This window comes from Choristoneura fumiferana, chromosome 10 (genome assembly GCF_025370935.1).
Source record: "Choristoneura fumiferana chromosome 10, NRCan_CFum_1, whole genome shotgun sequence".
Taxonomy (NCBI): Eukaryota; Metazoa; Arthropoda; class Insecta; order Lepidoptera; family Tortricidae; genus Choristoneura; species Choristoneura fumiferana.
Window position 1 is genome coordinate 23,025 of NC_133481.1, and position 17,089 is coordinate 40,113.

At 39.9% G+C, this 17,089-nt stretch overlaps 1 protein-coding gene and 1 pseudogene across 1 annotated transcript; one reads left to right on the forward strand and one right to left on the reverse strand.

Annotated features, from left to right (window-relative positions):
* The first annotated feature begins 6,763 nt into the window (after window positions 1–6,763).
* LOC141431790 (trafficking protein particle complex subunit 4-like) lies at window positions 6,764–9,055 on the forward strand. Its single transcript, XM_074092967.1, has 4 exons — window positions 6,764–7,022; window positions 7,147–7,238; window positions 7,306–7,520; window positions 8,791–9,055. Exons 1-4 carry the CDS (start codon window positions 6,848–6,850, stop codon window positions 8,987–8,989), a joined length of 681 nt encoding a protein of 226 aa, XP_073949068.1. The 5' UTR covers window positions 6,764–6,847; the 3' UTR covers window positions 8,990–9,055.
* Window positions 9,056–12,204: 3,149 nt separating this feature from the next.
* LOC141431696 (WD repeat-containing protein 26-like) lies at window positions 12,205–17,085 on the reverse strand (annotated as a pseudogene).
* Window positions 17,086–17,089: the final 4 nt, after the last annotated feature.

Below are 17,089 nucleotides of genomic sequence, written 5' to 3' on the forward strand. Positions count from 1 at the left end.
GTTTTAAAACTATTTCCGTGGTATGAAAGTATTAACAAACTCTTAATTTTTAACAAAAACTTCAATACTGAATTTGTAGTTTCTATAGAAACCGTTATTTGGCAAGATGTTTAAATTGCGATGAAATTTTAAATTTAATTACCAGCCAAGGATGTAATAAGTATTTTTGATTTGAATGCAAACAAACTCTTCCTATTGTTTGTATGGGTCGAATAGATTTTACAATACTCCAAATTAAGCCAATTAACGATGTATGATCGCATGACCCTCGGTAATAGAATGTATGGACTCTATTACCGACCCATTCAATTGTCTTTGGGTCGGTAATAGGTCTTAAAGAATACCTATTACCGAGGACATTTTATTTTTCTGTTAAAATAATTCACATTTAGGGTACTGTAAGTGCAGTTTTTTGATAAAGTTGTGACTTTACTCAGCATGCATATATCAAACTATTACTGGGGCATAAGCATAAAATACAGTGGGCTGGATACACTATTCGAATCATACTTTAGTTTTTTTATTAGTTATTAAAAAAAAGTGTACAATATAATATACAGAACCAAAGCCATTACCTTTTTTTAATCCTCGGTATTAAGTTCCAAATCTGAGTCGGGTTCCTTTTACCGATGGTTAGAAAATTGCTGTTTTTTTAAGCCCTCGGTTAATAGAAGCTCAATTCGCTAGAATACAGCCTGTCCATTACCACGTAATAGAAGATTTGGTATTTTGATTTCAATAATTATTTTATCAAATACTAATAACTAAAACAAGCCCAAAGAGTTACGACACTGAAAGTTCAATAAACGCTCTTAAATAAAAAAATATCTCGTTCTTAAAGAGCTTTGATACCCTTAATTTTTGGGACTCATTTGAAAACTTCTTAAGTACCCGTAATAGGCGCCGTTACCTTAATCGTTCAGCAATTTTTAAATTATTGAACTTTGAAATAACAATGTGGGGCTTGCAACTTTTCTGAGTTAATTAGGTTAGGTTAAGGTGAACAAGTATAGATATACTATGAACTAAAATAAACATATTAACTCTACGCGGTGAGCTACGAAACGACGACATTGACTTTATGCAGGTACAGTCAAGATCAAAAATAATATTCGAACTACTCAAAAATATGTTACTACGGCCTTATTGTCTGTGGTCCTTATTTTGAAACTTTGAATAAGTTCATATTTTTACCCTTAACTGTACATGTTTTACACAACAGGTACCTATAAACACCAACGGGGTTGTAATAGGTATGCAACATTTTTTGTAAGAGAAGTAACAATAGGCTGTATTTAAACCTTATGTCCTTACTCCTTACTATAGGTACCTACCTACTATTATCACTTCACGCTTAAATAAACTGCTGAATGGATTTAGATGAAATATTGGTAACAGCTACTAGAATTCAAATTTTACAAATTGTGATAGAGTTTATATTTTGTAGCAATGTGTCATTGATTGTTGGTAGAACCAGCTCAGGCCGCGAATGGCCGTTCGTCTATTTCCATGAGAAAACAATTTATGCGTCCTTTTAGTGTCCCTTAAAGTTCGGCAGTTTATCTTGCCGCGGACTAGACCCAACATAAGTGACGTTACATTAATTTCAAACATTTTTGGACCCCCACCCCCTTGTCACACTTATTACTACAAAAAAACCTCAACTAATTTGTTCTTGCGCCGCTCCACCCCTTGATCTACGCCGTAATTTATGGAGGACCTATCGGATATTTTGTAAATTTTCCGTGTTTCAAATTCAAATACCTAATTTATTGTTTGTTTCTAGCTAGACCTAATAAACATTTACTTACCTATTCCATCATCGGCCAAGTCCGTGTTGCGACACCGCGAACATAGACAGGTTGTGTTCATATACTTAAATGCTGTGACTAATTTACCAGTTAGGCTCCAGAAGATGCGTGGGTATTATTGTAGGTACTGCAATTTTATCGAACTGTAGGTACTCCTGACAAGCCTCGAAAATGTTCAGTCGCTGACACTGAACAGTTGACTGTCTTCAGTTAATCAATTGTCACGTGGTTTGCCCCGGCTTACGACAGCCCTTACTCAGGCTACTTACCCTTACTTAAGCTATCAAACATCGAGCACGATATAATATTCTCAACAGATACCTAGGTTCACCGGAATCAAAACCATAAACAAAACCACAGACCACAATTGTATACAAATTCAACATGTGTAAGGCAGCTGTCTCACCGCCGGCGAGGAAACGATTGGCTATCGACTATTTTCTCGCTCAAGAAACGAACAAAAGATATAAGATCCTGTGTGAGTAAAAAAGACATATATATTAATAGTTGATCGCTGGCGGTTCACACTGCCGGCGAGAACTCGCTCTTACATCTTTTGTCGTAGCGACAAGAGCTATAAAACTCGCTGAGCTACTCGCTCAGCGCTATTAGCTTGGCGGCCGCCCGGCTCGAGCGAGTGGAGCGAGTAATCGCCCGTCTGCTCGAACACTCGCTTTTCACTGCTCGCCCACTCGTTTCTAGTTACTCGCTCTGCTTGCTTCTCGCTCATCGTCGGCGGTGGGACAAGTGCCTTAATCTACACTTCGATTGTTTTGCGACTCTATTGACTTTTAAGTATAATAATATAATGTACTTATAAACGAGTTATACTTATGAATAGTGAACCACCAAGTATTGGTACGGTTCTTAAAATAAAAGTCTTAATTATTTTCACTCATTATGACATTTATTTTGAAAATCCACAGTTGGAAGAAATATTTGTTTTGTTGGAATTCGTATCAGACACACTGATTTTCTAAACTCCACACACAAAGACTTGGTGCAGTTCCAGGGTCCCAACGACAGCCGCGGAGAAAGGCAGAGCGACCGCAGGCAGGGCGGAACAGTGTTGCGATCACAGCCGCAGGGCTCCGTGGTGCCCCGATGCCTTGGCGACGGAGCTGGACAATGGCTTGTACAAGGCTTCATGCCCATCTCTATACTGTAGGTCGTAGTCGACGAAGTCACGTTAGTTGAAGTTCACGTAAAATTGTCACGTTATAGAGGGTGCGGGGGTGAGACGGAACTTCAAGTACCAGGTAACTACGTAAGTACCTACTTATATACGTCTCCGCTAGGTAATAGAAGCTCACTTTTATGGCCTAATCACGTCTTGGTAGGTACAGTCACACATTAATATCTGCCACAGCGGAACGTGCAAAAATATCTGACACGTCCTTCCGGCCGTATAAATATTAGCACGCTTGTTATGTCAGATATTAGTGCTGGTGACTGTGTACGGCTAGCAATGGCTTTGCACACAAATTGGTTAGGTACTCTCAGCACACATAATAAGCAGCGAAAATTTCGCCGCGATGTCGGTGATGCGTATACTAAAATGCGTATACTTAAAAATAAAATTTTAGTCTTTCATTTCAGTACTTTGGCTTTATTTAAGATGCCTGAAAGTGACAGGGTTTCAAACCACTATACAACGAATGTAATTTTTTTGTTAAGATCCAACCCCAGATTTACTACTTTTCCGAACTATCCGAACCGGGAGAGAAACTTGATGTGGCGCCTTCCGAAAGTCGCCTGATCTGCCATCTCCCTTCCCTGAATTTCAGTTCTGCCGAATACAACTGCTCTAAAGTAGACAATGTAGTTTTATCCATGGTGCAGAAATCTCTAAGCGCAAATAGAGTCCACGCTTGCCCAAGGTCGTCTTCGGGTCGCCCTGCACCACACGATATGGTAATGTCGCGCTGGGAAACCCGAGCCCACGCCGACGTGATCGAACCACTTGTAAATTTATAATAAACAACACAATCTTTGTTTTATGTCGAGAGGAATTAACCAGTAGGTAACCGTATATTATAGGTATACATATAAACCAGTAAGCGGACTTTTTACCGCAAATTGACAACGCCTGTTTTTGTTTACCTATATTAATTATATGTATAGCCACAAGCAGCTGCTCTCTTCATCACAGCTCAAACCTCTTTTCGAACACCTTACATTTGAATTTCTGTTGTGACACGAAATGCACCTGCAACAATTCAAGTGAACAATACAATAACTCTTGTTTATTCACACGTATATACTTCTAGTCAAATAATAATTGTGCAGAATTACACAAACGTACAATACAATAAATCTTTATTGTACTAATAAGCAGAACAAAAAAAGATATTAGATTTACTAAGGTAAGCAACACACATACAATTATTGTAAGGTTAATTTTCTTGTTACGACGGAACTTTTTGTACTCAGTCGGTTGAATCCCCGTGTTTCGTAGCAAATTCTAATAGATTCTGAGAACTAAAAGAGGCTGGGTCTATGCTGCGGTGATCGAACAATTCAAGGTTAAACCTAATGTCATCATATGTATAATACTAACTAAGTATTACTCAGAGACATTTCTACAACACTTAGGGGCTGTTTCACCATCCATTGATTAGTGTTAACTGGCGGTTAGGTGTGATGTCGTCTCTTTTTGTTTTGTTCGAATAGACGGAGACGGCATCACATTTAACCGTCTGTTAACGCTAATCAATGGATGGTGAAGCAGCCCCTTAGTTCCCTATAATTTAAGCTTAGTAGCATAAATGTTAGCTTTTGGATTAGACCACTACGCCATACCGCCCTCTGCTGTTTTTCTCCGTCAATACCTAATCTCAGGTTGGTCATTGCTGTAACAATAATGTTGTATACCTAATATGTATATTGAGCTGTATACAAGGTGTTAATTAAATGTAACTGAAAACCTGAGACACCCAAAAAATATTTTTTCATTTTAAGATTAATTGCATTTATTTTCAGATACCTTCATTATTTCCAAAAAATATTCATGGGTTTTGTTAAGTCACTAATTCTGCTTGCTTTGTAACTCTACAACTACGACGTTTTTAGAAGACAAACAAACTGACACCAAAACGACCAGTATTAATTATCTAAATAGTATGCAACCTCGCTAAAACATTTAATTGGCGCATGTTGAATTCGTACAATACAATACAATACAAAGACTCTTTATTGTACACCAGACATAGTAAGCGATACAGAAAACAGATACACAGAGAAAAAAATACAAGGTGAGCAATAGGCGGCCTTGTCGCTTAAGAGCGGTCTCTTCCAGGCAACCTTTTTTACAGAAAGCAGGAAGGACTAGTTTACAACAGGTAATTAATAATAATAATTAGACGTAATTTTTAGACTGGGCCCAATAAAAAAAGGGATTTACAACACACCTGATTCAAAACATAGTGTAATCGATTTTACTCTCGATTCTGAGCAAACTACTTTCTGGTTTTCATTTATATACACCTTGTATACACAAACTCACAAACAAACTCAAACTCACAACATTTATTGACAAGAAAAACACACTACATCACAACAAAAACAGTAGTAAAAACATAAATAGGAGAAGAGAGGAAAATAAGAGACATTGTGCTGTAGTGTACACCATGTAGTTGAATTGACATTGATAGGTAGTACGAATATTAATATTTATTATGTAATGCCTAACATTCATTTATTTGTAATCCACTATAACTCGTCTACTACTAGAACAAACTCAATGGCGCCTATCTTAGTTAATATTATCAAAATAAACAATAATTATAAACAGCTCATTCCGTGAGTCACCCTAATAAATACCTACTAGGCCGGTATAAATCGTCAATTTCGGTGACAGCACGATTTGAGATGATAAGAGATAAGCCGTGATTGCAGATCGGTTGTTGACTGCGTGAGTCAGCCCCATCACGCGGAGCTTTGGAAGGTTTAGACGATCTCTAGGCTTGCTCATTGCACTGAGACAGAGATAGCTCAACGGAAGTGCTGATAACAGTTCCGGTGGACTTGAGACGAATGCGGGCATATCTTCGTATATTTGCACTCGTTGGACCGCTTAATCCTGTCATCAAACACTGTCGTCGTCACGTCCCTCATGTGTGGGTGTGTCATTTACTAAACGAGAGATTGAGTAGTTTGTCGTCAAACTAGGTACAGATTATGAATGGAAGTGGTCCACTCCTCCAGAGCAGAGAAACGATTATAGTGAATTGAATGATGTCGATTGTTAATACGTAGTTAAATACTGCCTAATTCTACTTTCCTGAGCAATTAAAGCGTACCCCCACTTCCCACTAGGTCGACTGTTCTCAAGTGGGGTGGTGAAAATGTAAGTGAAGCAGCGCTCTCTAGCAGGTTCGCTCAGTAGCGGCTATGTCAGATAGTACGCGTAAGTAAGTACTTGTCTTGTCTTTTCTATTTTATTGATAACCTTTTTATTATTTGACTCACATCGAGTTTGTAGAGGTTTCCGTTTGCAATTAACGCAGGCTTTTTTGGGGTTCCGTAGTTTTTTGTGATTAGTTAGGAAATAACTTCAAAGGGCTAGAACACAAAGGCTAGAAGTCGAGGACAACCAAATGTAATAGGCGCCCTTAGACTTTAATTTGAGAACTTAATAATTTTGTACACAGGCAATAATGTTCTTCAACTGTCAAAACGTCATGTTCAAAAATCACGTACGACCGTTTATTGTCAATAAAACTTGATAGACTTGCAAAAAATTTACATTTTCATTTTTATTTCTGGTCCAACGTAATAAATTTATCAATCTAGTTTTGCTTATAATTACAGTGAGTCTGTCATCATAACTGTGGCACAAGGAATTACGCAATGAAAGTCGTGAAATACTTGAGATTTTATAACGCTCTTGGTCCTAGTTAGAACGGATATAGTATATGCTGCCTTGCCTGTCAAGTGTCAGTTGTGTAGGGCAGTGTAGGGTGGGAGGCAGTGGAAGTTGTTTTGATGATAAAGCGGATAACTTAATTTAACTTTACGTAGTTTACAAATCGAAAATGGTTATATACGGAGTATTCATCGTTAGCAAATCTGGCGGGCTCATTTACAACTACGACCATAACATTCCCCGTGTGGAGACAGAAAAAACATTCGGGTTTCCATTAGACATCAAACTGCAATATGAAAATAAGAAGATTGTCGTAGTATTTGGGCAACGAGACGGAATAAATGGTAAGAATGGCTGCGTAACTAAATGTAACACATATTTTAAACATTCTAATACTATATTATAAGCCTCATTCTCAAATTACCAGACATGTTATTTGCTTTCAATCGTGATTGTGGTTTGTTTCAGTTGGCCACGTTCTACTCTCTGTAAACGGCTCACCAGTGTCGGGACGGACCACAGAAGATGGCAGAGACGTCTTTGACGTGATAGAAACTAAGGTAAACTTAGCAAACCCATTTTAAATGTTTTTCTTTGCAAATTTCTTAACATTTTATATATTTCTAGGAAAACTATCCCCTAAGTTTAAAGTTTGGGCGTCCGCGAGCTACCACAAATGAGAAAATAGTCCTGGCTAGCATGTTCTACCCGTTGTTTGCACTGGCCAGCCAACTCAGCCCAGTGCCCAAGTCATCAGGGATAGAGTCCCTGACTGCTGACACATTCAAACTGTCCTGCTTCCAGACTCTGACAGGTATTGACAATTACACTTCTATACTTCAGTTTGTTCAGCAATAGAAATAAGATTAAGAGGCTGTTTCACCATCCATTGATTAGTGTTAACTGACTGTTAAATGTGATGCTGTCTCCGTCTATTCGAAAAACACAAATAGACGGCATCTCATTTAACCACCAGTTAACAATAATCAATGGTTGGTGAAACAGCCCCTAAGTAAACAATTTGTAAACACTAACTTTGTTGATGTCCTACCTAACATGATTTATTTCCCACTTTAACATCAAGCATTCCTTGTCTTGTTCTCTTTGTTCTAACTAGTATATGTCTTATAATTAAGTTATCAATTTTTGAAGTTGTTGTAGGTATCCCGAATTAACTACCGGTGCTAGTTTTTTTTTTTGACATTCATAAGTGCTTGTTATAGCCTAAATTGAATAAAGATATTTTGACTTTGACTTAACCCTACCGGTCATTTGACAGCACAGCGCCATACTTAAGTTAAAAAAAAAACTCATATCATTTGTAGCTCTCAACCTTGATGCTGGCAAAATAGTCCCATTGGACAGAAGCAATTTACCTATTAACAAAAAAGTAAACAACTGTGATATGTAATTTTGTTGAAATATGCTTTTTAGTCATAGATACTTTGTTTCTTAAGAGCTGTAAATAAAAAATTACAAACAGTCTATTAGAAGCATAAATTCTCTGAGCAAAGCAGCCGATATGCTGAGCCGGGACCTTTTTATAGCGGCAACACTTCTTATTGTTATTTTTATTAATTATGTGTCATTTTGAACATGAAACTACCGTGAGACTCACTCATATCCGAAACATGTCGAGCTAAACTCGGTTTAAGACGTGAGTTATCCGTTATAATATCATTTAATAATTATGTGTCATTGTTATAAATAAATTATTTTCTTTCTTTCTTCTTTCTTTTTAATGTAGTTTTTTAAGGCTTTCCATGAGGCTGACAGTCACATTTAGTGTACATATTATTATAATTATCATTAAAGCTTTATGTATCCATACAATACATAGAATAAGTTTATATATAAATTATTGTAGTGATAAGTAGTTTATTATATGGCCCCTATTGGGTAAAAGCTTCCTCCATCTTTTTCCACTTTTTCATCTTACACTCATCACTCACTCACATACAATTTCATCAACCCATCTTTTCTTTTGCCATCCTCTTTGTCTTTTTCCAGCCGGACCAAGCCACTCTGTTGTTTGTAATGTCCATCTACATAAGCCTGTTTAAAATATTAGACAAATAAAAATACTTTTGTATGTGAATTTGTGTACTGCAGGGTGAAGTTCATAGTGGTGAGCGCCGTGTCTCTGACGGGCAGCGAGGCCGTGCTGCGGCGCATCTACGAGCTGTACGCCGACTACGCGCTCAAGAACCCCTTCTACTCGCTGGAGATGCCCATCCGCTGCGAGCTGTTCGACACCTCGCTGCACACGCTGCTGGAGCTCGTCGATAAAAATGGCACCAACAACTTATAGGAGCGCTGGCTGTATGGTTAAGTTTATTTATGCTATGTTATTGTTTATAAAGTTATGTTAATCAAACTGTGGCTCTTATTTTATTGCAAGTTGACTTGCAATGTTTCCTCCAATTAATGTCTTAGGGGCCTAGTTAAACCTTTGAACTAGAGACTCGAAATTTAGTACCATCCATCAGCCAAATAATGTGGTCTACCACCTTAAAGTTGATAATCGTTTGCATGTCATAAAACAATAATGCCAATAAACATGTCTGTCAACTTAAAAGTTCGACTTTAGCAACATATTCATTTGATAAGAACTTGTTTAAAAATTGGTAGACCACTTATTTGGCTGATGGCACATATATTCCTTGAAGCCCTCTCATTCTGATAGTAGACCTGTACCCAGCAGTGGGACATGTATGGGCTGGGGCGATGATGATGATTCCTTGAAATTATAGAAGCGCACTAACAAAGAACTTTTCGAAATTCCCACAGGATGGGGAGCTAACTTTGTTTTAGGTTTCCACAGGGGCCACTCTAAGCATTTTAGGCAAATATTTTTGTGAATTGCTTTGAAAAATCAAGGGATGAATCTTCAGATGAAATAAAAACCAGATTTGTTTACAATAAAAAATTTATTGATATATAATAATTATTTATTAATAACAATTCAAACGGGCACGGGCCCTCACTGCGCTCCCCTATCGTATAATGTCTAATATAATGTCTATCGTTACTCGTTAACCTTACTCAGCGATCGCTCCTTTGTACTTCCTACGACACACAGACAATCACACACACTTTATTGCCTGATATTTGGTACAGAGTCGGGCCCCGGACGCCTGGGCCGGCCGCTCGCAGCGCGCGCGGCGCGCGGCGTCTGCGCTGCGGGAGACTCGCTGGGGCACTGTGCGAACTACGCGTTACAATTAGCACTTATAAAAACAGTAAATAATCCAAAATAAAAGGCCATATAAAACCGCACATAATTTTGATAGAGCTCGTGGCGAATGAGTAGCGAAGCGGTCCTGCAGCCGCGGGGTCGGCCGGCCGGCAACTTATACAGTACTCATCAACAAACATTTGAACGTTGCATAACGTCAAATGCCATATTTCGTCAAAAACAGGGCTTGAACTACTGTGCAATGCTTCGCCGCCGCCAACAGCTGGGACGGGACTTTCAAACTCATAAACTGGATAAATTCATTAAATTAATTTCACAAGTGTCAAGTGGGACAAGTGGACGCCGAGCATTGCACGCAGTCCCGCATCGGAACAGGAAAGCGAAGCTCGTTCAACTCGAAGCTATTTGGGAGGTTGTGGTCGGTACAAAAATAGAGCCGATAGCCGGTCTCCACTACAAAATAAGTTCCTTTGCTCGCTATCAATAAGTCTTAATTTACATCAGCCGCGGCTGTCCGCTGCTCGCTCGCGGCAGGCTACGGAGCAATGGATCTTCAGAGCGTCCCGTGAGGAACACCATCGGTACATTATGCCCTGAATCCCGCTGCGATCTCGCCCTAAACATACACCGTCCTTAATTTACCGATATAACAATTTTAAGTCCACTTTCAACAATACAATCGAAATACGCACTAAAATAAATATACGGCTGACGGAACCAAAATTTGTATCAAGTTGTTTCAAGATCTGTTAAGTAGCTCTCCTATTCAGTTTTAAGATTGTTAGTTGACGCATCTTATTACTACGATAATTACTCGATCAATTTTTAATAATATCTTATTAATAATGAAACCATTCCAATCCACACGTCAAGCACTCAAGTCAAGATCAGTCGGTCGGCGCCGTGAGCGACGCGTCTTTAAACCCTTAAGTCAGTCGGTTTGGTTCCTACGCCTACGTCGTACCTTACCATTAGAAACGCGCTCGCGTCAAGTCTCAAACAGGGATCGCATGACTATAATCGTTGTCGGTTGTCATACCTTATAATATAATTATTTGCATTATTACACGGCCGTCGGACCGGCCCAGCGCGGGGTCTGGGTGGCAAGCTCCTGTCCGGTCCCTTAGAGGTTATCGTTAGGGTCTGGGCACACGGGCACGTGCGTACTTATTTATTTATACGCCCATCATCATGCCAAAATAAACTATTATTTAAGAGCTTTGGGAACGGCATTGTCAGCAATGTGCTTTTGACCTTTTTTTCCTTACATCTGCAAGTGTACTATCTACTATTACAAGATAAATTCGAGGAGCGAATCAGCAATTTTGCAACGGAATTTTATGGTTTGCAAAATTTAAGGAGAAGAAAGAAATGTTTTAAAGATTAAGTTCCGATCCGGTTCATTTCGAGCCCCAGAAAATGCTTGAACCACCAGATAAGAAGTGTGAGAGGTGAATAGGTCAAACTAAATAGAAAAAGGGAATAAACAATAAGTAGGTATTATGGTTTTGAGTATTTACTCTCTTTTGTCATGACGATCCGTATACGTCCACATATGAAAGTTTCACTCGTTATGTCCTGGAATAATCCGGGGTGAATGAAGTCTACATGGTCCTTTCAATACTATTTCACACTTAGCTCAGCCTCAATCATGTATTCAGCCAAGCCACGCAGCCAGAATTGGGCTCAGTGAGGTGCTGCGTATAACTATTGTGTACATAGGTGACTAGAACTGCCCCCGGTTCCAGGATGGATACTGACGGATAGCTTTGAGTCACTGTCACCATGTACCCACAAGGGTTTATCCCCTGCGATGGCTGCTGTAATTGTCAGCCGTAAGGCGCGCCAGTGCAGTCGGTCTCGAATTATCCCAGAACATTATCATAATAATTAATGGGAAGATATTTGGATAAATAGCTGTATGATAGTAAATCCATATATTTCCTTTAAAAACAACAGTTGCACTTTCCCATACACGAGCATCGAGTCCGCCGTTCTCACATCATGGAAGATTAGGTACCTAATGATAACCTGTGACATACAACCCATAAATAGTACACTTAATAAAATTGTTATATGATTCCCGATTCTTGATATCAACCGTGGACAGTAATGTAGACGCCGAGGTACCCGCCGGAGATATCGCCGGTCGCATTATTGCACTAACATGGCACGCGTATTGCACAAACGTCTAACATTGTAATAAAATAACCGCTGGGTGTCGATTGAATATCATATTCAGCGGACACGTCCGGATGCGAGATGGGACGCGTCTCGCAATTATTTATCTTTTAAAATGACACGATTACGCACTGTTTAGCACAAAGTCAAATATGTATGATATTATTTGGCAGGGGTGTCGTCGCGGCTTTGTAATCACAACTCGGGGGCGGCGGCCGCGGCGCGGGCCGCTCAATACTCTCCTGCGAATAAATACCACGTTTATTGTTAAGCTGTGACATAGACATTTTAGTTGATTTAGGGGGTTTCACCATCCCTGATTAGTGTTAACCGACGGTTAACTGTGATGCCGTCTCCGTCTATTCGAACAAAACAAATAGAGACGGCATCACACCTAACGCCAGTTAACACTAATCAATGGATGGTGATGGTGGTCGCGGGATCGCGGTGGATGCGTAAAGCACAAGACCAGTCTGAGTGGAGAGCCTTGGGGAGGCCTATGTCCAGCAGTGGACGTCTTTCGGCTGACATGATGATGATGATGATGAATGGATGGTGAAACAGCCCCTTAGTGTTGGTGTGCGTGTGAGCGTACCTTACTAGGAGCGCGGCCCCAGAGCCTTAGCGAGTAGTCGTCGGAAGCGGAGGCGAGCACGTCGTGTGCACGGGGTTCCAGGCCACGGCGTTCACGCAGCGCGAGTGCCCCGCCACCACCGCCACCGGCTCCTCGCCAGAGATGTGCCAAATGTACACCTACACAACAACACAATTAGGGCTAGCGCGTATGAATTCTCCGCTAGAGGCGCTAGTGTAGCGTAAGGTCTCCGAAATGTCAAATCTCATAGTTTTTTTAAGTGAGTTACCGCAGGTTTATTTATATTAGAATAATTTTGTGAATATTTTGCAATATCTGAAATTAATTATGGCAAATATGCGTTCCGGGGCAATGAATGTCTTTGTCTTTCGGAAACCTTTGTCCTCCCTTTTTTCCGAACAAAACGGGGACTATGCAACACTGTGGCATGCTCGATTTTTTTTGGTACGGTTTTAAGGTGTATTAAATATGATTTTAATCTAAACTTTGTTTCCACGCCCGTAATAACAGACTTTGAAAGCCATACTTAAAAACCTCACGCAACAGTGCGCCATCTAGTGAGACAAAAAACGATAGCCCTCATTTCGTTGAGTTACAGAAGTGCTAGTTGTGTCTTCGGACACGAAACCTCTAGTTGGTGTACATAGTTTTAGTGCTAGTTCTGTCTTAGTTTTAGGTGTACATTTTGGACCAAAATAAACTTTTCTTTTTTCTTTCTTTCTTCTTTCTTCAAATTCTGAACATTTGTGAAGAAGCCAATAAAAATAGCACAGTGAGAATCGACACCAAACATGCATTTGCAAATACAAAATCTTTAGCATTGTCGTTTGTGGAAACATGGCTTTCGCTAGACTGCATTTCTTATACTTGTTCACGACCAATTTTGGCCCGTGACTGCTACAGCTGTCCTAGTTAAAATTTCCAACTGGGCTTTTCCCATAGTTTCGAATTAAATCGTGATTTTTGTCAGCTGCCGTTTACGCTTCAGGAACCATATTGTCTGGTGTGCATACCTGTTATCTTCACTGCGGAGGCCACGAAGTCCTGCCGCCGCGCGCCGAAGCACGCGTGGATGGTGAAGTGCCCCTGCGACAGCCCGCGGAAGCGCGCACCAGTGCGCGTGCGCCTGGCGCAACAATACTATTATTTAATAACTAGTGCACGAGACGCAATTATTAATAACTAAAATTCGGGTTCCGTCTTTTCGCAGAATTATTGTTTCATTTACCAACTCTCAATTTTCTCTGGAACCAAAAATTTTTCTCAGTGTAATTTCATATAAAGATTGTTTTTTTGGAATCTTTTTGTATTTTTTATTTCAATTCCAAATTTTTACTTTTACGGTCATCCCAGTAAAACCTAAATTGAAAATACAAACTGAAATATAGATGCACAGAAAAACCAGAAAAATAAGACCAGCACTGGGAATCGTACCCAGGTCCTCGGTATTCCGTACCGCGTGCTATACCGCTACACCACTGCTGGTCTCATATACTTTTCACATCTCTATATCTCATATAATTTCATATACTTTTATTGAACACAGTAGGTTAGGTTAGGTTTGTTTTAGGAATGTTCCGAAAATAATATAGTTTCAGAGAAAATACTAAGTTGGCAAATAAAACATTTGGGAAACGAGTTGGGAAAACGCACAGAACCCTAAAATTAAACGGCTCAAGTCACGACTAGAAGTCGAGGACGGTCTAACTAGTTTCGTACTTTTCAGATGACTTTATTGCTAATTATTTCGACTACACATGTGTACAGTCGATCCGTCTATAACAAGACAGATTTTTATGTAGTATTACAACGCAACATCACAAGGTTAAAGTGGATAGTAATCTGTACGACTGAATATCTCCTGTAGCCGCTGTAAAATAGCTGACTTATCCTACCTAGAAATAGTCTCATCAGATACAAATATGCACACTTTGTTGTGCCAGCTATTGGTGCTGGTCATTGTGCCTTTAATTCCTGGCAAAGAAACTGCTGCGGATAATCCGCGTCATGCCGTAAAAGCAGCTACTCGTACCCAGTGCCGTAGCTAGTTGGACAAGGGCCCCGGTGCATAGAGAGAATCGGGCCCTCACCCCCTCCTTCCACGTAGCTTGAACTGATATTGGCCTTCAAAACTTTTTTTTCTTTTATGCTCCTCTTTTTTCAAAGCCTGGGTTAGAGGGCCTCCTGAGCTCGCCCTGATACCACCTGGCCATATGATAGCTACGCCACTGCTTGTACCACAAAAGTTTCAAGTCCTACATCACCATCATCATCATCATCAGCCAGAAGACGTACACTGCTGAACAAATTCCTCCCCCACAGAACGCCACAATGAACGACAACTCGCCACTGGCATCCACCGGTTGCCCGCAAATTTCACTTAGTCCTAAAAATCGAGATAATGAGGGCTATCGCGAATGCATTCGCCACTAGAGGCGCTAGTGTAGCGTGAGGAATAATTTTGTGAATATTTTGTAATATATGAAATTAATTATGGCAAATATGCGTCCCGGGGCAATGAATGTCTGTGTTTGAGACAGTTTTGTCTTTCGAAACCTTTGTCCTCCCTTTTTTCGAACAAAACGGGACTATGCAATACTGTGGCATGCTCGATATTTTATGTACAGTTTTTAAGTTGTATAAATATGATTTTAATCTAAACTTTGTTTTCACGCCCGTAATAACAGACTTTGAAAGCCATACTTTAAAAACTCCGCAAACAGTGCGCCATCTAGTGAGACAAAAAACGATAGCCCTCATTGTAACTTTTAATAAAAAGAGCGACAATGGACTCACGGATGTCCCAGAGGTGCACGCCCTGGTTGCGACGTTGAGCAGGCAGCAGCGATCGGCCGCGTCCACCGTCAGCGCCATCACCGCGTGCTCCTCCTGGATCCTGCGCACGCGCACGCCACGCACACACACATCACACACACATCACAACACATTCAAACATTGCTGGGAACACTTTTGATCAAGGAATACTCGACCCGCTATAGTACATTGTGTCTTAAGGGCGGTAAATAAGGAATTACGAACGAGAGTCTATTAGAAGCCCAAAGTCGAAGACTGAGGGCTTTAATGAGTCGATGTTCGTAATGTTAGTACCGCCCGTGCGACATACAATGTTTTTCATTACATTTGCGAGTAAAATTGTATATTTGTAAAAGAAAAACTAATATTTTTTCAAAAATTGTCGATACCGCTGACTGCGCTCTTGGCAGCGCCAGCTCCGCGCGCTGCTGCACGCCATGCAGTAACTAACTCATTTACCGATCTTGGACTTCATGACAAGAAAATTAGTACGGACAAACAAAGATTAGCATGACAAGATAATTAGTACGCAATCAGCGGTATCGGCAATTTTTCAAAAAAATATTAGTTTTTCTTTTACAAATATACAATTTTACTCGCAAATGTGATAAAAAACATTGTATGTTGCAGTGGTACTAGAGTTAAGAAGAAGTCTTCGACTTTGGGTTTCTAATGGACTTTCGTTCGTTATTCCTTATTTATCGCCCTTAAGACGCAATGTACTATTATCCGTTTACTACTTTAAATATATATGAGTTAGGAAAATAAAATATACAGCGTGTATTTTCGTTACACTTTGGTATAGTTAGGGTTGTGTGATGTAGACGTTACAGCGTGGAGGTGGAGCTGTAATGAACACAATTTGACGCAAACACGTAGCTATATTAAAATCGCGGGTGAGCAAAGTGATTTTCTATGTTATTTGGTATTGTGAGTATATTTATTACGAGTATAACTACTTGGATGTAGAGAAATGTTTCTTTTGGGGTTTTTGGGGTTGAGTCGGCAGAAGGGTCAAAGACGCTAGGTCCTTGTTTTTGTTTCATCATCATCATATCACCCGCAAGGACGTCCACTGTTGACTCCCCTTAGACCTTTAGTTGTTACAGTGGAAGCGGCCTGCTTCACCGTGAACCCGCTTTTAACCAGGGCACGCTTTTTTTTACAATTATTGATTTTATTTGAGACGCTTTATATGAATGAGAGCGTGCAGTCTCGAAAACCGCTATAGACGACTGGGATAATAATAATAATAAATAAATATCACGGAAATTCACACCAATGACCTAGCCAAAGTAAGCTTAGCAAGCTTGTGTTAGTACTAAGCAACGGATAAATATAATTATATAGTAGATACATACTTAATTACATAGTAAACACCCAAACCCGAGAACAAACATTCGTATTTTCATACAAATATCTGCCCCGACACGGAATCGAACCCGGACCTCAATCTTCGTTAGTCAGTTCTCTAACCACTAGGCCATCTGGTCGTCAATTAATCAAAGTGGATAAGTAGAATATTTATTTGTAAAATACGAGAGGTGTGTTATGGTGTTATTTCGCGGCGTCGTGCTCACAGGTTGCAGTCGGTGAGGTCTGTGAAGTCGTAGTGTCGCACG